At 40.8% G+C, this 22,595-nt stretch overlaps 1 protein-coding gene across 1 annotated transcript in view; it reads left to right on the top strand.

The window, feature by feature from the left end:
* The window catches only part of GUCY2C (guanylate cyclase 2C), a gene marked incomplete at its 5' end in the record, with an annotated part of 69,502 nt that overhangs the window by 16,485 nt on the left and 30,422 nt on the right, over positions 1–22,595 (top strand). The window contains 7 exons of the mRNA XM_082666757.1: positions 4,556–4,641; positions 6,990–7,101; positions 13,460–13,541; positions 16,847–16,952; positions 20,166–20,228; positions 20,829–20,900; positions 21,360–21,464. Of these exons, the coding sequence (XP_082522883.1) occupies positions 4,556–4,641; positions 6,990–7,101; positions 13,460–13,541; positions 16,847–16,952; positions 20,166–20,228; positions 20,829–20,900; positions 21,360–21,464 (626 nt within the window). The remainder of the gene's footprint in view (positions 1–4,555; positions 4,642–6,989; positions 7,102–13,459; positions 13,542–16,846; positions 16,953–20,165; positions 20,229–20,828; positions 20,901–21,359; positions 21,465–22,595) is intronic.

Raw genomic sequence — 22,595 nt, 5'->3', positions numbered from 1 at the left:
GGGGATGCTATAATCTATAACTAGACCCCAGTTTATGCTTCAGAACTTGAGAATCTTTGGATATCAAAGAAAGAGCAGGTAGCTCAGGCCCGGTACTTATGAACAAGCTCATCACAGGGCATTTCGGGCAGTGATGTCCTGACTCTGCTTAGAGACCAGCAAGAAGAGAAGTAGCTGCAGTTTAATTTTCGTCCTTCCATATCTCCCTTTCTGTCCTTTCACCATTGAGTATGATGTTTGCTGTGGGTTTTTCATATATGGCTTTTATTATGTTGAGGTAGTTTCCTTCTGTTCCTAGTGTGTTGAGTGTTTTATCATGAAAGTATTGAATTTTGTAAAATGCTTTTTCTGCATCAGTTCATATGATCATGTGTTTTTTTTCTTCATTCTCTTATAGTGTATTATATTGATTAATTTTTATATGTTGACCCATCCTTGCATTTCAGGAATTAATCTTATTTTGTCATGTTGTATTCTCCTTTGAATATGCTATTGAATTCTGTTTACAAATATTTTGCTGAGGATTTTTAGATCAATGTTCATAAGGGATATTGGTGTGTAGTTTTCTTTTCTTTTGGTGTCATTGTCTGGCTTTGGTATCAGAGTAATTCTGGCCTCATAGAATAAGTTAGGCAGTGTTTCTCTCTCTTCAGGTTTTTGGAAAAGTTTGAGAAGGATTGGTGTTAATTATTTTTTTAATGTTTGGTAGAATTCACTGGTAAAGTCATTAGGTTCAGGGCCCTTTCTTAGGGGGTAGAGGGTCTGGAGATTTTTGACTACTGATTCAGTCTCCTTACTAGTTATCGGTCTATTCAGATTTTCTGTTTCTTCATGGTTTTGTTTTGGTAGGTTTTGTGTTTCTAGAAATTTGTTCATTTCAACTAGGTTATCAAATTTTTTGGCATACAGTTGCTCATGGTACTGCCTTATATTCCTTTTTATTTCCTTAGAATTGGTTGTAATGTCTCCACTTTCGTTTATGATTTTAGTAATTCAAGTCTTCTCCTTTTTTCCTTATTCTATCTGGCTAAAGGTTTGTCAATTTTGTTGAACTTTTTGAAGAACCGACTTTTGGTTTCAATTGATTTCCTCAATTGATTTTCTATTCTGTATTTCATTTATCTCTGCTCTAATCTTTACAACTTCCTTCCTCTGCTAGCTTTGGGTTTAATTTGTTCTTCTTTAACTAGTTCCTTAAGTTGTAAAGTTAGGGTGTTGATTTGAGACCTTTGTTGTTTTTTAATGTAAGCATTTATAGTTATAAATTTCCCCTTAACACTGCTTTCACTGTGTGTGCCCCGTAAGTTTTGGTGTGTTGTTGTTTTTTTTTTTTTTTTTTTTTCGGTACGTGGGCCTCTCACTGTTGTGGCCTCTCCCATTGCGGAGCACAGGCTCCAGACGCGCAGGCTCAGCAGCCATGGCTCACGGGCCCAGCTGCTCCGCGGCATGTGGGATCTTCCTGGACCGGGGCACGAACCCGTGTCCCCTGCATCGGCAGGCGGACTCTCAACCACTGCGCCACCAGGGAAGCCCGGTGTGTTGTATTTTTATATTCATCTATCTCTAGGTCTTAAAATTTTTCCCTTGTAATTTCTTCTTTGATCCATTGATTGTTTAAGTGTGTGCTGTTTAATTTCCACAAATTGGCGAATTTTTCAGTTTTCCTTATGTTATTGATTTCTAACTTCAGCTCATTGTGGTCAGAGAAGATACTTTGTATGATATCTATCTTTTAAATTTTACTGAGACTTAATTTGTTGCTTAACATATGGTCTATTCTGGAAAATGTCCTACAGGCACTTGAGAAAAATGTGCATTCTGTTGTTGGGTAGAATGTTCTGTATTTGTCTCTTATATCTAGTTGGTTTATCATTTTGTTCAAGTCCTCTGTTTCCTTACTTATCTTCTGTCTTGTTATTCTATCCATTAGTGAAAGTGGAGAGTCCACTCCACTGTCCATCTCTCTCTCTCTCTTTTTTTTTTTTTTTTGGCTGTGCTGGGTCTTTGTTGCTGCGCACGGGCGTTCTCTAGTTGTGGCGAGCAGGGGCTACTCTTTGTTGCGGTGTGTGAGCTTCTCATTGTGGTGGCTTCTCTTGTTGTGGAGCACAGACTCTAGGCACGTGGGCTCAGTAGTTGTGGCTCGCGGGCTCTAGAGTGCAGTTTTGGTAGTTGTGGTGCACGGACTTTGTTGCTCCGCAGTATGTGGTATCTTCCTGGACCAGGGCTCAAACCCATGTCCCCTGCAGTGGCAGGCGGATTCTTAACCACTGCGCCACCAGGGAAGCCCTGTTCATCTCTTAAGTCATGTAGGAAACAAAAAGTGGAGTAACACGTTGTTCTTACAATAATACTAGATTTTATAATTGCTTGTGTATTTACCTTTACTGAGATCTTTATTTCCTCACATGGCTTCAAGTTACTGTCTATTGTTCTTTCATTTTAACTTGCCAGACTCCCTTGAACATTTCTTGCAGGGCAGGTCTAGTGGTAGGTAACAAACCCTCTCAACTTTTATCTTAGAATGTCTTACTTTCCTTTCACTTTGAAGGACAGCTTTGTTGAATAAAGCGTTCTTGATTGACAGTTTTTTCTTTTAGCATTTTGAATATATCAGCCCACTGCCTTCTGGCCTTCAAAGTTTATAATGAGAAATCTGCTTATAAATCTTATTGAACATCTCTTATATGTGATGAGTCACTTCTCTCTTGCTGCTTTCAAAATTCTGTGTCTTTGGCTTTTGACAGTTTGATTATAATGTGCCTTGGCATGGATTTCTTTGAATTCATCCTACTTGGCATTTATTGAGCTTCTCGGATGTTTATATTCATGTGTTTCATCAAATTTGGGAAGTTTTCAGCCATCATTTTTTTAAATAGTCTCTTCACCCGTTTTTCTGTCTTCTCCTTCTGGGACTTCCACAATGCATGTATTGGTCTGCTTGCTGGTGTCCCACAGGTCCCTTACACTCTGTTCACTTCTTTTCAATCCTTTTTATTTCTGTTCCTCAGATTTGATAATTTCTATTGTCCTAGATTCAAGTTCACTGATTCTTTCTTCTGCGTGCTTAAATATGCCTTTGATCCCTCTAGTGAATTTTTTATTTCAGTTACTGTACTTTTCAGTTCCAGAATTTCTTTCTGGTTTCTTTTTTAGGTTCTCTACCTTTTTATTACTATTTACATTTTGTTCATACGTCATTTTCTTGACTTTATCCATGCCTTTCTTTAGTTCTTTGAGCATCTTTAAGACAGTTGTTTTAAAGCCTTTGTCTAGTAGATCCACCATCAGGTCCTTTTCAGGGATAATTTCCATTGGGTTTGTTTTTTTTTTTCTCTTATTTTGAATGAACCATACTTTCCTGTTTCTTTGTATGCTTTGTGTTTTTTGTTGAAAGCTGGACATTTGAATCTAATAATCAGTAATCCTGGAAATCACATGGGGAATGGGGAATGTTCTCATTCCCCAGGGTTTGCTGTTTTTTGGTTTTGCTTTTTGTTTTTATTGTTGTAGACTATCTCTGCCGAGGATCAACCTGAGGTGTAAACTTAAGGTCTTCTCAGGTCTTTTCTGAGCCTCTGCCTTCCCCTGGGCATGTGTAGTAGCTTTCTAATTTCCCCCATATATGCAGTTGCTTGAATATTCTAGTCTTCAATGTCTGTCTCTCAAAGGGGAAAAAGAGAAAAACGAAGGGGGATTGAGGGGACCACCAACCCTTTACATCCCTTGACAGTCATAATCAGCAGAGGGGGAAGGGCTTCAACAATGGGGGAGGTGCAGTGGCAGTGGCTACCACCATTTTGCCTGCACCTCTGTGAACCTGCTAGCTGTACCTATAACCTGGAACACGTTAGTAATATTTCTGACCTCAGACTTCTCATCAATAAAATGGGGATAGTAACAGCTTCTATGTCATGGTATTTGGGGAAGAATAAAATGATAAATGCATATAAAGCACTTAGCACAGAGCCTGGTCTAGTAAACACAAAATAAGTATTAGCTGTTATGTTGAACCATGTGAAATTGCTGATATTTCATCAATTTTTTTCTTTTACCTAAACAGCCATTTCATAGGCTCATTCTATATGGCTATCATTTCATAGTTGAGAAAACTGAGACTCAAATAACTTAACTTTTTCAACTTAACTTTTTCAGTGTGTTCAGCTCATACATGGTAGTGAAGGGATTTTGACCTTTTTACAGTCTAAGTTAGATTATGGAGCGACAAACACTGTGCCACTAGTTTAGTCAATACTTTCAACAAAAACTTGTCACTAATAATCAGGAGAAGTCTACTGACTGATTACATTTAGTGTCACCATTCTAAATGCAATGAAAAAGAATTTTCCTTCTAACTAAATAACATCTCTTATAAAAATATCCTTCAGAGATCTCAGGGCCAAAAACCAATCCAGATGCCCTCAGATTGCATCATTAAGGTCAATTTTTCAGTAAAATAGAGCAATTTGAATCTATTTTATACCCTCTGTCAGGATGTAACTGGTCTTTCAGTCAAGAAGTCAACAATGGCATCTAACTCTTTCTGCTTTTGCCCTAGGGCGTGTGGGTCCAGTGACTTTGGATGACTGTGGGGATATTGACAATACTATGTTCCTTCTGTACACCTCTGTGGACACCAACAAAGTATGTCTGACTTCTTATCGGCAACTTGGGGTTAAGTGACTAGGTGAGGAGGGTTCTCCTGGAAGGTAAATATTGGGCTGGCCAAAAGGTTTTCTGTAACTAAGATCTTACAGAAAAACCGAACAAACTTTTTGGCCAACCCAATACTAGCAAAGGAATTAGAGAAGTTATGTTTAGAATCTAGAGGTTAGTTTATTTCAGATTTATGATTATGCCCCCCTTGGGGCCGTATTCCTTAAACATTTTCTCCCATAGAACTTCTTATTCAGAATATCCACTCTATTTACTGTATAAAAAATACCCACCCAGAAAACACTGGTATAAAGACCAGACTGTTGATGGGATACCAATGAGAAGGTGATGTTTTTTTCCTAAGAATTGTTTATTCATTTCCACAACTAAAAATTTGAATGAAGCATTACCTCTTCTCCCTCCTTCTGAAGTCTCATGAAAATCATTAATTGTGTAATCCCTCTGGCACATACAAACAACCTTCTAATGTTATGCTTTGTGTTCACACACTATATATACATAGTACATATCTATCTATAGATAGATACTTACACACCTACATATGTGCTTTATATTCACACACACTATATATAATACATATCTATCTATCTATAAATAGATAGATAGACATATTCACACACCTACACAGTAGGTTCTTTGAAGAAAGGGGTGGATCTCATTTCTCCATGTCTCCTGTGCTTAGCTTCTTATCTGGCACATAGGTGATGGCTGCTAAGTGTTTAATTTAAAAACAAAAATACCTGCCTTTATGTCACCCAGAGTTGTGCCCATCATGAACTAGAAGCCACTGTTCTAACCAACCAAATGGTAGGTAGAAACCTTTTCTTCTTTAAGAAGTTAGGTCCTGACATAACCAGGAATCTACTAGAAAAAGTTTTTCATTTTTTCATGTAATTTTCCAATATGAGCATTCTGACATCCCTAACTCATATATTGAGTGTATGTATTGACCCAGCTTTGTAAAAGACAACTATAATGCGAAATGTGGAAAACTAGAGAAAAGATGCTCAGATCGAGAAAGTTAAACTAGAAGTTCGGGGCGGGGGGTAGCAGCATTTCAGAAAAGTAATGCATCGTTTTTAGTTACATTGTTTTACTTATACTGAACCTTTACTACAATGCTGTATTTGGCATCATACCATGGGAATACCTTAAAATGCAATCTGCTCGATACTTCAGTTTCTAGTAGTAACTACTGAGGTAACTACATGCCCCTCTAAGTTATTTGCACCTGGGATGATGGCTTTGCCTCCCTTGGAGAGAGGCAGATACCTGCGGTGAGATTCTATGTCAGCCTTATGATTGCTCTTCAAAATGAAAAATGTGGTTCTGTGCACTTGCTGTCTCCACAGGCAAGTCTAGTTGAACTTTTCAATGATCTAATGCCATCAGTTGTGCTATATGATATGTATCTATGGGGAAACCAGGGGTTAATTCTCAAAACATAGGGCTATAGATAAGTTATTCCATAACCAGAGTAGGTCTCAGTAGAGATATAATCTACCAGCCCCTAATATATAGGATATTTTCTATCCTCAATATATGCAAGTTTATATTCTGTTTTCAAGTTAAGAGTATAATTTTGGGAATGTAAAATTTTGTCAGAATGTTTTGAGGGAGCAGTGGTGAATGCAGAAGGATGAACATTCTCCAGATGCCTCTTACAAAACTGACTCAATATATGCAGCAGTAATTTAAGGGTATATTAATATTTCCATTGACAGATTACTTGAAGAAGAAACCTTTTATCTTGGAAACCTAGTGAGTGCCGTGTCTAAGAAAGTACATTAGAGCGTAGGGCTAGAAGAGATTCAAAAATTATGTAATTGACAGAACTTAAGAAATGTAGAATTCTCTAGGAGCCCCTTGACGTGTATAAATATGGATAATGGATGTTGGCTATGGTGCATTTTCTCAAGACATCATTTTTAGTAGCAACTTAATATTGTGGAAAACACTGCTGCCTCCCTTGTCATGTGAGTTGGAGCTAGCCATTTAATTTTTCTTGCTTCTATTTTAACATTAGTAAAATGAAAGACTTGAACTAGAAAGACCCAAAGAATCTCTGCTGGGCAGGTGTAGCATATGGTCATAAAGAAACAGAAAACTAATCGGCCCACATGGAGCTTAAACCATGTTCATGATGAGAACCAAGTAGATCCTGACTAGGTCCTGGCTGGTAACATTTACCTTGTTTCACTGAGAAACATTGCTATGAAATTCAAATGTCATTGGGCAGCACGGCTAATCTCATCAGAAGTCATTCTAAAATGTCTTTTTCTGTTCATCCTTCTTCTTTTCATGCCCCGACACAGTACAAGGTTCTTTTGACCTATGACACCCGCATAAACCAGACTAACCCGGTGGATAAGAGGCCCACATTCATCTGGAAGAACCACAAACTTCCTAAAGATAGACCAGACAAGGGTAAGATATCCTTCATGAAGCTTCTTTTCCTGAAATTGTCTTTTTGGTAAGGAGAGTAAATTCTGTGGTTTATGAAATTAGCCTGTGTTTTTTGTTTTGTTTTGCTTATTGTCTGTATTAGATTTGCCAGGTTTGTAAACATGGACTTTACGTCTCTGTCCAATGAATAATATTACAGTTCTGATAAAACACTGAAGATATCCCATTCTAATTTAGCTATAACTATCTTTAAGATAGGGTGTCTTTAATAGGGTGTCCTACCTACCCCTTGACGTAAATTTTCCTATAGAAAACTAGGTTTGGCAATTGGCAAAATGAACACAGAGACGCATAGTCTCACTCCATTTACATTTACTGAAGGAAACTCATGGAATATATACTTCAGCAAGGAATACTCGATGTCATTAGGCTGAGGGTGGTAAGTGAGCGTGGCCTCTGAAGCCTCCCCCGTTTCCTCAGAGGACACATACTTGGGTCATAATGACGGTCACCTTCCTACCTGAGATGAGGTCCCATCATGTCATGAAAGCCCTAACACGGCTAGGGCTTCACCCATGCAACTTGCCATGCAACTGTATAACACTGACTGTCACTGGACAGGGCCAGCTGAGTGTCTCACGGGCAACAAGGTCTCAGGACACTCTGCCCATGGCTGTCTTGGCCAAGGCTTTCCACAATGAATAGTAAGTAATTCCATATTACTAATCAATTTTTAGGAAAAAAGTTTAAATTTGAACAAATATTTATGCCCAAAGATGCAAAAGAAAAAAAAAAGGTGGAAACATTATTAATAAAATGACTTAGAAAACTACAATGTATTCAGAAGTGGGGCAACATGCAACCAATTAAAAATAATTATTTACAAAGAATTTTAAATGACATTGGAAGTTATGAGTAAAGTAATACAGCTTTTTTATTTAATGAAAGTCTAACTTTGCAAAACAATGTATAGAAATAAGACTGCAGAAAAGTATGCTAAAATGTCAATAGTCGTAGCCTCCGAGTAACAGTATCCTAGATTTTCTTTTTGCTTTTTTATGTATTTCTTAATTTTCTAAATTTTCCATAATGACTCTATTAATTTACCATTTTTAAAAAATATTAAAAATTATAAACTAGAAATACTTCTATCCTAGCCCTGCTCTACAGCCAGAAACTCTGGCTGAAAGGTTGATCTGGCTGAAGAGAACAGTTCTGATTAAATGGACTTGTTTACATTATAGCTGTAACTATGTTTCTAGTTCTTGTGTTCCATGAGTCAAATTTGGTTAAAAATGAATCCTGTGTTTTTAGTCAATAGACATGAGGCAGTTGACTGAAGCAAAGAGAGAGGTAGGAAGTAGGGATCCCATTCTTCTAAATGATTTACTGTCATCATGGCTTTTTAAAGTTGATTTGTTTTCTTTAGCAAGCTTTTTTTTTTCTTTTTAATTATCTCTAGAACCATCTTCAAGCTTCCTAGATTCAAGCCAAACTTGAATATATCTCTTTTCTCACAGGCTTCTGCAACTCTATGCTTCTTTCTTTTGTAATTTTTTGAGTTAAAATTATTTTTCCTTTTCCTTAGTTATAGCCCTCAGTGACAGAGTTGGGTTGTATTTTTAATATATTTCTTTAAAAGTTTTTAGATATTTTGGTTATTTAACAGAAAGTCTGTACTGTGTAAAATAATGAACTTCTCAAAACGTGATATTTGAGAGAGTTCTCATTATTTACCTAAACGAGATCCCATTAAATATTTACATTACATACCACAGGGACGTTGCCTCATCCTGGGCAACTTTACTTCATCCTCAGTTAACTAGAAAATTCAGTTAGCCAGAGCTTTTCATTCTTTAACTGTTACATTTAGTTTCAGACTTTACAAATTAAGTAACTCAGTCTTTCAAATAGTATACAAATAAGATAGTCATGCCCGGTCTTTCATCTGTGTACACAACTGCCAACTAAGTAACAGAACGTTTCATCAGGAGATTTCTACCATCACTGTCTTTTCATTCATCCAACAAATATTTACTTAATGCCAGACAATGTTCTAAGCACCTGGGATGCAGCAGTGTACAACGCAGGTCTGGTTCCTGTTCCGCACCCAGGCCTTCCTCAGCTGCCTCCTGGGTTCCAATGACATCCATCTGTCTTCCTGCTCAGCCCCACCTCCTGCCCACCTCAAACCCAACCACCACTGCCGCCAGAGGGATAGCGCAAATCCAGTCGCATTACCCAACTGCTCTAACCCTTCGATCGGCAGCTCCACTTTGTCTTCAGAGTCCAAATGACTTGTTATAGCACGGAATGTCCCTGATCTCCCCACGTCTCCAGCCTTCTTTTTCATCTTACCTGAAATCTCTTCCCCACTCTCTCAACTTCCTCCTACTTCCTTAAAGAAAGGGTCTTGCAGCTTCATGCTCCTGGGTCTTTATTGATGCTACTCCCTCTGACTAAAATCTGTCCCACACACCCCCATAGAGCTAGTAAACAACCACTCATCCTCAGTGTGTAACTTGGATTTCACCTTTCCTAAGCTTTTTCCTAGCATCTCAGGAGGTTATTGGTCTTGCCCTCATTACACCGGACTTCTAGCATATTACTTATATCTCATTTATTTGTTTACACCATACACCGTGTAAGTGTAGGGTCCATTCTTTACTCAAATACGGTGCCTTGAAAGGAAGGAAAGAAGGAAGAAATGAAGGAAGGAAATAAAGGGAGGAAGGAAAGAAGTGAGGAATGAAAGACTGTATAACTATGAATATGCTGCTATTCAGTACTAATCTAGACAGTGTTAATTTCAGTCCACTTACTCTCTAACTATGAGTATCTTCCTCTGTTAAGTCAGGAGATTTGTTAACTGATCTCAAAGTTCTTTCCAACGATCATGTTCTATGACCTTGGGGTTATAAAACTCAATCTGCATTCACCGTCTATCTAGTTAAATAGGCTGTGATAACCACAGTAGCCACCAGAGGGCAGCAGAAACTTAACCTTAGAACTAATGTGATACGGTGATTTACAAGTATGTTGAATTAAAAATTACTATATTTAAATAGTATGTAGTATATTTAAATATCATAATTATATTTCATGCAATGTGATGTTCATACTAGGGAAGAATTGAGAGGGGCTAAGGACTCAGCAGATATTCCCTCCAACTTATGCTGTAGTCTGGAGGCTGGGTAATTTTAGTAGACTGATGAGTAGAATTGTCTGCACTGTTGAAATTGTATTCCTCGTACTCACTGTTGTTTTTTGTGTGGGGTTGGGGTTATAAGAGTGGTGGTGATGGGAATGGAAGTGGTGATTGTAGTAATAAACGGAATTCACCAAAGTCAAATATGCCCACAATGCAGCTCCGCCTCCAAGGGAATAATTTATTTCTGCGCTAACGAGAATAGAAATCCAGGGCTCACATTTTCACTGTTAAATTTTCCCCTTAGCAGAAAACAAGATAACAAGCAGAGGCAAAGTTATAAGTTAGCAAAGCATAACTCCTTCCAATTCATCCCTTATAGAAAGGTGCTGCAGTATGAACCTTACTAAACCCTCTACCTCAGAAAAAAAAAAATGGTTAGCTCATTAGAAGGACATAATGTGATGAAACAAAAATGGTTCAAAAATACATGTGACATGTAAGCTAAGTGTAATAGCACAAGAGATTTTTTTTTATGTGAATTTATTTACATATATTATTCGGGCATTTTTCTTTGCCTCTTCTCAGAGAGTGAGATGAGCAGGGCCAAGTTTTTATTCAATTATTTATTTATTCAGTAATTTTTTATTGATACGTGACCAGGTACCAGGTCTGGTGCTGCGTGCTAAAGGTATCAGGATGAGCAGACAGAACACCGGCCATGCCCTCAAGGGTCTACGTTATGGTGCCATGAGAGAGAATACAGTGTGAGATGTTGAGGTGCCACTTGAATAAGATCTGGCCACTCATCATTCCAGGGACACCTTCATTAATTATATTTTTATTGTATAAACATTCATGCACGTGATTTTAAAAGCCAAGAGTAGAAATATTCATAATGGAAAGAGTGTACCTGGTCCCACCTCTGTGCACCCTGGTCTTGCAGTCCCTTCTGCTTCGTTTTTTTTCATATTTTTAAATAATATGCATATATTTTTTGCTTTGTAAGCTTTAGATGTTATCTATTTATTTCTTGTATTGATAAATGAAGATATAGTTCATTTTCACTAGCCCTACTTTTCTCTAAGCTTTCTCAATATAGTTATATCTTTTTGTCAATACATTTATCGGTGCCTTGTAATTTTAATTAATTTTGCATAAGCTTCGAGTTCTATCAAGTATATATAAAAGTTCTTGCTTCCCAGCTTTGTAAGATGAAGACGTTAGTGTCACTTTCCTTTCTTCTACCTCCTTCCCACCTCCCAGATTCTCCTGTATTTTGCTTTAATTTTTCTGGGCTGATAATATTTTTTTGGTAGCCATATGAAGCCCTCTGTCATTTACCTATCAGTTGAAAATTACTAAACATTTTCATTGTTATTATTATTTTTATAAAGTTAGATAGCATGGCAGGATAACATTTCTTTCTGTATAACTCCAATGTCTCTCCTTTGTGACACACACACACACACAAATGGATTTTTTAAATTCCAAATTCTCAAACTATTTTACTTCGTTTTATTTTTAGATGCGCCTTCCTTGATCATACTTCCCTAGAGTCCCTGATTGGGTCTCTCTTATTTATGCTATAAAGAAAAAACACCTGTCTCCTTCACCATATTGCTATTACCTTCCAGCTTCTTACACACTATCTGTTGCTTGGAATCCATTCCATTTCTTCTTCTTGAACCCTCTGACTTCCTATTCTAATAGGGATCTGCTGAGGCATGTTTGAGCAACGACTTTCTTGTACAGTTGTTGTTTCTTTTTTAATTGATTTTTGGCTGCATTGGGTCTTCATTGCTGTGCATGGCTTTCTCTAGTTGTGGCGAGCGAGCCGTGGCTACTCTTCTCTGCAGTGCGAGGGCTTCTCATTGCAGTGGCTTGTCTTGTTGCAGAGCTCAGGCTGTAGAGCGTAGGCTCAGTAGTTGTGGCGCACGGGCTTAGTTGCTCCACGGCATGTGGGGTCTTCCCCTGCATTGGCAGGCAGATTCTTAACCACCGTGCCACCAGGGAAACCCTCTTGTACAGTTTTATTATTGTTGTTGTCCTTCTTAATCTAGGCTTAGTCCTCTGCACAGTCAGAGTCTGCTTCAGTGCTTCGTTGGGTTGGATCCACGTTTTCCTGAATTCCACTGACTCTTCTGCGAGTCTTTCAAATTCCTCCTTCTACACAGCTTCACCTACATGCTAATAAATCACATTCCTTACGTACTTCATGGACTTCCCTCAGTGACCCGGTTGAGCTTGGAAAGGACCAGTGGGCAACACTGTCATGTACTGTTCACTCCACACTGTCCTACTTTTCCTCCGATGTGTTCTCTGTATTGAAAAACAGTTGTCTATTTCTTCCTCTGCGAATCCTCCTTAGGTATATTGGTATCAAAGGCATCAGATAGTCTTCCCACCAAAATTATTTGTGTGCCAGAAACTATTTTATGTCCTTGTAACATTTGATGATTCCCGTAAGAAACGAGATGTCTAAACTATAAGGGTAGATGAAATTAAGCCACTTTGGAGCACATTCCAGACGGTTTTCCTCATAGACCAAGGAGGCAGGATCTGTATTACCAATGAAGAGATTAATAAAAGACAGATATCTTTTTTTAATTTAATTTTTGTTTTATACTGGAGTATAGTTGATTTACAGTGTTGTGTTAGTTTCAGGTATACAGCAAAGTGCTTCAGTTATGCATATACCTATATCCATTCTTTTTCAGATTCTTTTCCCATAGAGGTTATTAAGAGAATATTGAGTAGAGTTCCCTGTGCTATACAGTAGGCCCTTGTTGATTATCTATTTTATATACAGTAGTGTGTATATGTTCATCCTAAACTTCTAATTAATTTATCCCTCCCTCCCACTTTTCTCCTTTGGTGACCGTAAGTTTGTTTTTACATTTGTTTGTTTTTAAGTCTGTTTTAAGTTTGTTTTTACTTAAGCTTGTTTGGAAGTCTGTTTTAAGTTTGTTTGTTTTTAAGCTTGTTTGCTTGTTTTGAAGTCTGTGAGTCTGTTTCTGTTTTGTAAATAAGTTCGTTTGTATCATTCTTTTAGATTCCACATATAAGTGATATCGTATGATGTTTGTCTTTCTCTAAAAGACGGATGGCTTAAAAGGTCTCTCCTTTTCCCCATCCTCAAGTTATATTACAACTAGGATCTTGTGGGGTGTGTGCATTGTCTTTTCAAAGGTCCTTACTGGTGCGTTTTCACCGTCTTCTCTGCCCCAGGCCCTCAAATGCTGCTGGTCGCTGTCTTCACTCTCACAGGGGCAGTGGCCCTGCTCCTGCTCGGCGCCCTCCTGGTGCTCAGGTACCTTGCAGCCCCTCTAACCTGCTGTGCTCCCCACTCAGAGAGGGAAGGGGGCGAGAGGGAGAAGGCACGTCTGTGGATGCTAGTATACATTCACAAGAAGCTCTCTGGACAGAGCTAAGATCATGAAGGCGTTCAGCATCAAAGACTCCATCAAGGGCAGAATATTACTCAGTGGATGGATTAGAGCTTTGCCCTCAGAGACGTTTGAACTCAAATCCCAGTTCTGGGCTTTACCGGTCGTGTGGTGTTAACCATATTATTAGCAACTTAAACATGTTACTGGGCTTCCCTGGTGGCGCAGTGGTTGAGAGTCCGCCTGCCGATGCAGGGGACGCGGGTTCGTGCCCCGGTCCGGGAAGATCCCACGTGCCATGGAGCGTCTGGGCCCATGAGCCATGGCCGCTGAGCCTGCGCGTCCGGAGCCTGTGCTCCACAACGGGAGAGGCCACGGCGGTGAGAGGCCCGCGTACCGCAAAAAAAAAAAATGTTACTCAGCTTCAGTATCCTCATCTGAACTCTTGTGAGGAGTTGAAATAAGGTCCGTATCGTGACCATATACCAGGCATTCTACAGGTAGAAATAGCTATTTCTGCTGTTTTATTAGTATATTGTGGGCAATTTCAGAGTCTCTATATTACATACTTTCAGGCCGGAAGAGGCTTTAGAAATCATCCATTCCAAACCTCCTGCTTTAGCCTGAGGAAAGAGAGACCCAGAAAGCCAAATGGCTTGTCTGGAATCACATCACCAGGTAGTGTGTTGGGCCAAAGGTAGAAGTCAGTCCTTCTGACCATCAGTTCCATGATTGCTCTACTCAGCTTGGACATATGAAGAGCCTAGTGCAGTGCCAGAGACATAGTCTGTATACTCAGAAATATTTCTTGAATATATAAATGAATGAGTGAGTCCCACACTACCTCCTAATCTGTGTGTGTTAAACACACAAAACTTTCTATCCCATTATAGTATCAGGATCATTCCCATTTCCTAACTAAACCAGACAAGTTTTTCTCTATGTATCACATGCTTTGGTCTGTGTGTCACTGTACCTTCTCATGATGAGAGTCCAGTCTGTTGCATGTCAGTTAAAGGTTTCTGCAGGAAAGTGGGTAGATTGTTCTCTTCAGTCTAAAGGCAGAGCTTGACTCCTGTGACTCTGTATTACCAAGAAATGTAAGAGATGATTTACAGTGTTTGGTGACCATTTAGTTCAAGGTAAGAGGAAACCAAAATTTGAGGAGAGTAAAGGCAGCCAACAGCAGGGCCACAGATGTGGCTATTGTCCCTCAGACACCAAGTCCAAATGGGCGTCAGCTTAAGATAGGATGAATCACAAAGTAAGAAACAGTAACAGGTGGAAACAGGCATTTTCCGTTTTCTCTAAGCAGGGAAGGCAGAGATAGGGCTTCCTAATGGCGAGAGCAATACTGTGTCCATGAGGAGATATGGCAGACAGATGTTATTCTTATAGTTTTCCATTCCAACAGCTATGCAAGAAAAGTAGTGAATGATTTATAGCATCCTCTAATTCAATATGAATGGCAGTTGGCTCTGTGGAGTCCCAGGAGTCTTCTGCAGTGCAGAGATGAGAGTCTGGGAGCCTTCAAGGCTCTAACAGTCACGCCACTTGCCACCAGGTCTTAGGACCAAAATCTTTGGCCAATAATATACTATTTTATATGTATCTAATAGAGGGGTAGTCAGAGTTAGACGGAAGCATAGGAAGAGAATAATCATTTCTGCTTAGGGGACATTCACAACGTCATCATCAATGACCTTGAGAAGGTGAGTAGGAGTCTGTCAAATGAGCACAAGCAAAGACAAACTCAGGGACAAATAGGCCAATGGAAAAGAATACAGATTCTAGAATCTGACACGAGCAAGCGTGAGAACTTGGCATATGATGGGAACATTTATGAGTCAGTTGGGAAATGATGTTGGAACAGTAGGCTCTCAACATGAAAAAAATGAAATGAAAGCCCTACCTGAAACAATACACAAAGATAAATTTCATTCCATATGGATTACAGACCTAAATGTGAGAAAGCAAACTCAGAAGAAATTAATAGAAAATGACTTTATGTCTCAAGTAGGAAAATACTTCTCAGTCAAGATAAAAAAGAAAAGTCAAAGAGAAAATAATATAACCATGACCTTAATAAAATCAAAACTTTTTATACAGCAAAGCTCAATAAAGCAATAAACCAGAAGAAGGCATTTGCAACGCATCAAAGGACAAAAGATTTGTTTTGCAGAATTTATAAGGAACTCGTGTAAATAAATAAGGCAAAGACAATGCAATAGAAAAAAATGGGCAAAATTATGAATAGGCAACTCTATAAAATAGCTAGAAAATATTTGCAAAGATATTTAATCTCTCTAATAATCAAGAAAATGAAATACAAAGCAACAAACACCATTTCACATACATCCTAAGGGTTAAAAAAAGTTAATGCCAAATGTTGTTAAGAATACGGAGGAAACGGGAATTTTCACAGTGAGAGGGCAAATTGGTGCAATCGCTTTGGGAAACAATTTGGCAATGTCTGTAAAGTTGTGAGTGTGCATTCCTATAACCCAAGAATGCTGCTTTGTCTATACTATCTGGGGGAAACAATCACAAATTCTTGACATTTTGAATGTTGGGTTACATGTTGTTACATTTTTCTCTGTGCTTTTCTATTTTCTTAATGGATTTTTTAAAAGGCACATATGCCGAAGAGGAACTGGCTTATTTGGGAATCTGATGTATCCTCTGTTTTTGCCTCACTCTTTCTGTGACATCAGTTGAAATTTTTTTTTTTTTTTTTTTTTTTTTTTTTGCTGTACGCGGACCTCTCACTGTTGTGGCCTCTCCTGTTGCGGAGCACAGGCTCCGGACGCGCAGGCTCAGCAGCCATGGCTCACGGGCCCAGCCCCTCCGCGGCATGTGGGATCTTCCCGGACTGGGACACGAACCCGCGTCCCCTGCATCGGCAGGCGGACTCTCAACCACTGCACCACCAGGGAAGCCCAGTTCAAATTTTTTATTATAATAAAGGGTTGCCTTAGTGAAGGATCTGAGAAAGTGAAATGAAAAAGAAAAAAAAAGAAAGAGTACAGAAGACCATCAGAAATCCTTACAGGTCCACAAAAGGGCAGCACTCACCAGTTTGGAGAACATGGAGTCACACCATTGGGCCAGCTGTACTCACCGCGTATCCACCTGAGGGCATCATAGCTCTAGATTTCTCCTAGTGTTCAGAAACCGAATGGCATGAATACTAATAAAAACCTATTGGCTGATTCTATTCCTTTCACAGAAAATATAAGAGAGACTATGCACTTCGACAGAAAAAGTGGTTCCACATTCCTCCCGAAAATATCTTTCCCCTGGAGTCCAATGAGACCAACCATGTTAGCCTAAAGGTAAGGTTTCCCTTACCTGGTGAATGCAAGGGCTGGTGCAACTTGCCAGGGATCTGACAAGACTTTGGTACGTGGTATGAAATATTCCAGGCCAGGATCATTTGTTTCAGAATCCAAGACTTAGATGTTTTCTAACTCTCAGCTTCCTGTCTTTCCCTTGGCTCTTCATTGCACTAAATGTCAGCTACTTGAACCAATGAACACTTCGGTGGAGGCTGAGCTATGGTGTGTTACTCATTCTTTGCATCTGACCCAGAAGAGAAATGCACAGAGTGAGAATTTTTTATGGAAGGGATACGGAAATGGGCAGAGCATTTGAGCTCCTCTAAACCTCGGGGAGCTACTCTGCTTATACTGAGGACGTGTGACTTACTTGCTCGTTGCTGACAAGAGAGGTCTCTGCTGATATTTGCCCACATTCTCCCTCAGCCAGGAAATCTCAGCAGCAGCCCCGTGATAACTGCTCCCATCCGCTGAGGTTGATGCGGGACCTAAGTGGTCTTACCTGCTCCCCACAGGGACCTCATGAGATGAACTTTACCATCATAATTTTGCCGATGAGGAAATTGAAGGGCAAAGGGTTGAGAAGCAGGGCAGGGTCACCCACAGCTAGGGAGTCAGAATGCTACAAATGGTAACGGCTAACATTTCCTGAGCACTTGTTATGTGCCAGAGGCATTGACCCGTTTCATCGTTCCCGAGCACTTTGAGGCAACAGGGCTAGAAATTCAGGAGTGTGGCCGCAGCGTGAACCCAGTCTGTGTAACCGTGAAGACCACGATCCTAACATTCACCATACACCACAGCCTTATCAGAGGTTTTATACCGAATACTAAGAGGAGATGGAGTTCCAGAACCTCCACGTGAAGGAGTGAGCAGGGTCCCTCAGAGCAGGGCCAAGCCAACAGGATCTTGTAACCTGGGGTGCCTCCCTGCCTAGAATCAGCAAAAGTAAAATTGCTTCATGGGTCAGGTTTGTGCTTGGAGCCTCTCCGCCAGCTCCTGGCATTCCACCCCAAGTCCTGCACGCTGCACTCTGGTGCCTCAGGTCCCCTCACGGCTGTGCAAGGACTGGGTCTTCCCATCCTCCAGAAGTGCGCCACGCTCGAAAGTGATGCTCCTCTTACATCCTGAACCACAAAAATAAAGGTGCTGTTGGCAAAGGCCAGGGACTGGCCCGGCAGTCCAGTGGTTAGGACTCCGAGCTTCCACTGCAAGGGGCACGGGTTCGAACCTTGGTCAGGGAACTAAGATCCCGCATGCTGTGCAGTGTGGCCAGAAAGTTAACCAACTAACTCACCAAATAAATATTTCTAAAATTAAAAAAAAAGACCAATCTGTCTCAGGCAAGTGTCAGGATGAAATCGATCTTGTGGTCATTCACAGTAAAATGTAAACAATCGTCAGATTATTGGATTTTCAAAGAGAAAATTTATTGACCTGAATGACTTACCGGCAGTACCCTGGGAAGGGGAGAAGAGACCTTTAGAAGGAGTGAGTGGTCCCCTGCCTCTGGTGTGACACGAGGATGGGCTCCCACGTGGTTCACCTCTGCCACGTCCAGCCATGGCTCCACTCCTCACAAGCCCCCCCCACTGCCTCAAAACCCCAATATTGCACTTTGTTCTTTGGGGTTAGGCCTAAAACATTGTGTCTCTGCACGTTTTCTTAAAATATAAATACTCGTAGGAGTATACCCCATCTACCCCTTGTCAGGCATGACATAATTTTTATGAGTTAATTCATCAGTTGGCTAAGGAATAGATCTTGGGGACAGTAACCAAGAAGGAAGAAGGTTAGAAGTGATTCAGAGCATTGGGGAGTCGCTGTCACTCTGAGGTGCAGCCCAGCTAGGGAGCCGGCGGCTGGGAATTGGTCTTCCGTCAGCAAAGTCAGCAAGAGGGGAAAATGCCCCACAACCAGACAGGCGGTGGTTCGAGCTCTGGATAAGGAAGCAAGACTAAGGGGCGAGATGATGAAGAAAGCATCCCGGGGTAGAAGAGAGAGAGGGTCAGAAAACCAAGGCAGCCAGAGGGAGAGAAGTCAGCAAAGCCCCAGGGGAGAGCAACAGACAGAAGAAAATGGTAAAGATGCAGAGGACTCATTTGAGGATAAAACGCCTGTGCTTACAAGAAAATGTCACAAAGTTTGTCTCGGTTGATTCCCAGGTATCCCTGAGTTAGGATTGCCCAGATAAGGAAGGGACTGAGGCTCAAATGGTTTAAAGGACGTATCGAGGCCTGAGAGGGTGAAAAGAATACTAGACAAGAAGTCATGCTTGGGTTCCATGTGTTCTTAGGCCACGTGTGGTATCATGCAACTCTTTTGTACCTCATGTATAAAATGAGAAACAGGAGAAGGGGAGACAAGTGGCATTTATTAAGCTGCAGTGTGCTGGGCATCATGCTTGGAATTGGATATAACTTATTTCACTCACATTTTCAAAATGTCCCTGTGAGGTAAGTTTTAACAAATATAATACACAGGTTTTTATGAGAATCAAGTGGAAAGATGCAATAGCTCTCAGTCTTTTTTCTGCCTTTAGACTGGCAGACCAAGAGCCATGCTAGCCTGCAGGTGCGTGCGTGTGTGTGTGCGTGTGTGTGTGTGTGTGTGTGTGTGTGCGTGTGTTACGTTTCGTTCCATATTTAACTTTTTAAAACATTAATTACCAAATACAAACATCTTGGAATGGCATAGAAAATCCATATTACAAGCTTCTTGTGACAAATCAGATGATCCGGCAACTCCAGGCTGAACCCAGAGCTGATGAGGCTGCCCTCTGAAGCCCCAGCACGGCGTCCCCACTTGCGTTGCTGCTTGTGCATTTACGCATGAGTTTGCAACTCAGATGCACAGCGTGCTCCCCTAAGAGCGTCTGTCTGGAGCTACAGGCAATGGCTCCCAATAGATGGGGGAGCTGAGAGAGAAGGAAGCAAAGGAAATCGCTGGCTGAAATAAGCCACAGGAGGAAGGGAGGGAAACCCAGGGTTAAGCTGGCGGATACTTGGAAGGAAGATACCCTTGGAGGGAGAGCGTGAGAATGATAGGGAACACAAGTCAATTATGACAGTTTTTCTGAGCCCGCCCAGAGTGCTGTGAGCAACTACAACAGATACAGCCCACCCGCAGAGCCTCTCAGCCTTCACTGGCAGGGGGTGGGGGGAGACTAGATATGGAGCTTCTGGAATAATTGGCCTTTCCTTGTGCCAGATCGATGACGACAAGAGACGTGATACAATCCAGAGACTACGACAGTGCAAGTACGACAAAAAGGTGACTAGTCTCCTCTGCTCTTCTGAACCCTCAAGCAGGGGTATGTGCTGGGCCTTCTGACTCATCGTCGCCCCAGCTCTGATGTTGCCAGTGCGATGGCCGGGGTGCCCGGGCTGACCCCAAGGGCTGTTCCTGGAGCCTTTCACAGGGGTGGGCAGGGCTCTGCTTCAAGGGTTACAACACTCACAAGTCATGAGTATATTGAAGGAAAAATAGAATTTTTGAGAGGGAGAGAGTGAAGGAAGGCAAAGGAAAAATTAAAGACATTCAGAGCAGTCCAGGCAACCCTGTATATATTTCAGCTCATTGCAGTGGGAATATGACAATCCCATGGGGGGATTTGTATCTTCTTTCCCTCCCTCCCTCCCTCCCTCCCTCCCTCCCTTCCTCCCTTCCTTTTCATTTAGTCATTTTTAAGAAACATTCCCATCTGAGCCTACCATCTCCCAGGCACTAGTTACCAAGGATATAAACAGCAATAAAAGTGTTACCACTCTCGAGAGCTTACAGTGTTGTGGAAAGATAGACACGTGAGCAAATTATAACATGCATATGAGTGGTCATGCTACATTCTCTCCTTAATTCAATGGGTCTTTGCAGCGAGTGATTCTAAAGGACCTCAAGCACAACGATGGCAATTTCACCGAGAAACAGAAGATAGAATTGAACAAGGTACGCGCCCCTTCCCTAAAACCTTTAAGTGAGAAACAGCTTCACCCCATTCTCCCCAAGCATTGAGGTCCCTGGTGGAGCAAGGCGTTACTGGGGATGCTGACAGAGAAGCCCTCAGACCAAGAAATGGGTGACCATACTCGCTGAAAATTGTACCAAAACATGTTGAAGGGTGATGTTTGAGGGTGTAAAACATGTTGGCATGTCCTAGAAGGTGGTCCTGATGTGATTTGAGAGTACTCAAAGGTTTGTATTCAAGTCCCCTTGCCGACAAAAGAAAGGCTGTGGGGTAAGATGTAATTCCAACTGCAGTAGGAAGTGAACTGACACTTCATTGTATCAAGAGCAATACATCTGCCCAGAGATCTGAGACACGGCACGTTTTATTAACATATTAGTTTTTACTCAGGCGCTCCTTTCTGGCTGACTTGCTTTGTAAATAAACATGTTATATCTTAGTTGCTGCAGATTGACTATTACAACCTAACCAAGTTCTACGGCACGGTGAAGCTTGATTCCATGATCTTCGGGGTGATCGAGTACTGCGAGAGAGGATCCCTCCGGGTAAGGAACCAGGATCGTTTCCAATTCCCTACTAGCCAACCATATGCAAAAAAGAATATTTAGTAGCGACTTTAAAGGCTCACTCAGTGAAATAATATCAGAGAGTTATCAGGAAAAGTGTATGGGCCCATATGCTTGTCAAACTAGATCCCTCAGATCTTGTCAATCATCCATATTATATCTTTATAAGAAAACTAGCTAAAAAATATTCAGGAGTGTAGACTTGAGAAGACAAAGAACAGATGTGGAATAGTGATTGCCTCTTGATTCATTTTATTTTACTGGCATACTTGCTTTTGTATTAAAAGGAAACTGGATGGTCATTACGATAGCAAGGAGGCTTGTTCATAAGTCCTAGTTCTGCTGTCTAAATCCTACCATTGTCTCCCTTGGGAAGGATTGAGGATGACCCAGGAGTTGCCAGATGGGGTCAGGAATTCTGGCTGAACAAGTCCAAAGCAGAAAAAGAAAGACAGGACTGAGCCAAGTTCTTGGGAAGAACCAACTATCGAGCTAAGAATATCAAATCATTGGCTAGCTCAGAAGGGCAGGCACACACAGAAGCATTCGCACAAAAAACAAAGTCAGGTGTCGAGGAAAAGGGGAGGGGCAGGAAGGAAACCAGCACAGTTGCTTCAAAGAGCATCGAAATATTTGCTGCTCACCTTGAGCACTTTCTAGGCATATGTTACAAGAGCTTTCAGCCTTTTAAATACCTTTGGGTAGGGTGACCATATAATTTCATTCTCAGGATCCTTTGAGAATGAAAGGGGGTACCAAAATAATTATGTGTTGACAGCAGACATAAACTGCAACCGGCCCCAAGCAAACCAGGAATTGTGGTCACCCTATGGGCTCCTTTCCAACCTCGTATCTCTTAAAAACCTCAATGTTTTCCCCAGCAAAGCCAGAATACTAATATTGGGGGCAGCAGCAGCTTCAAAGAGGTCCAAACATTCATAGTTCAATAAAATTTTAAGATAATAAAAAGTGCTGAACTAATAACTTAAATATTTTTGTTCAATAAACTTCAATTAAAAAAAAAAAAGAACACAAGAGGGAGTTGCCTGACAATCCAGTGGTTAGGACTCCGCAATTCCACTGCAGGCGGCACGAGTTGGATCCTGAACT

This window comes from Grampus griseus (assembly GCF_964374135.1).
Source record: "Grampus griseus genome assembly, chromosome: 11".
NCBI lineage: Eukaryota > Metazoa > Chordata > Mammalia > Artiodactyla > Delphinidae > Grampus > Grampus griseus.
Note: the sequence above shows the minus strand (reverse complement) of the source record. Positions and strands in the feature narration are given on the sequence as shown.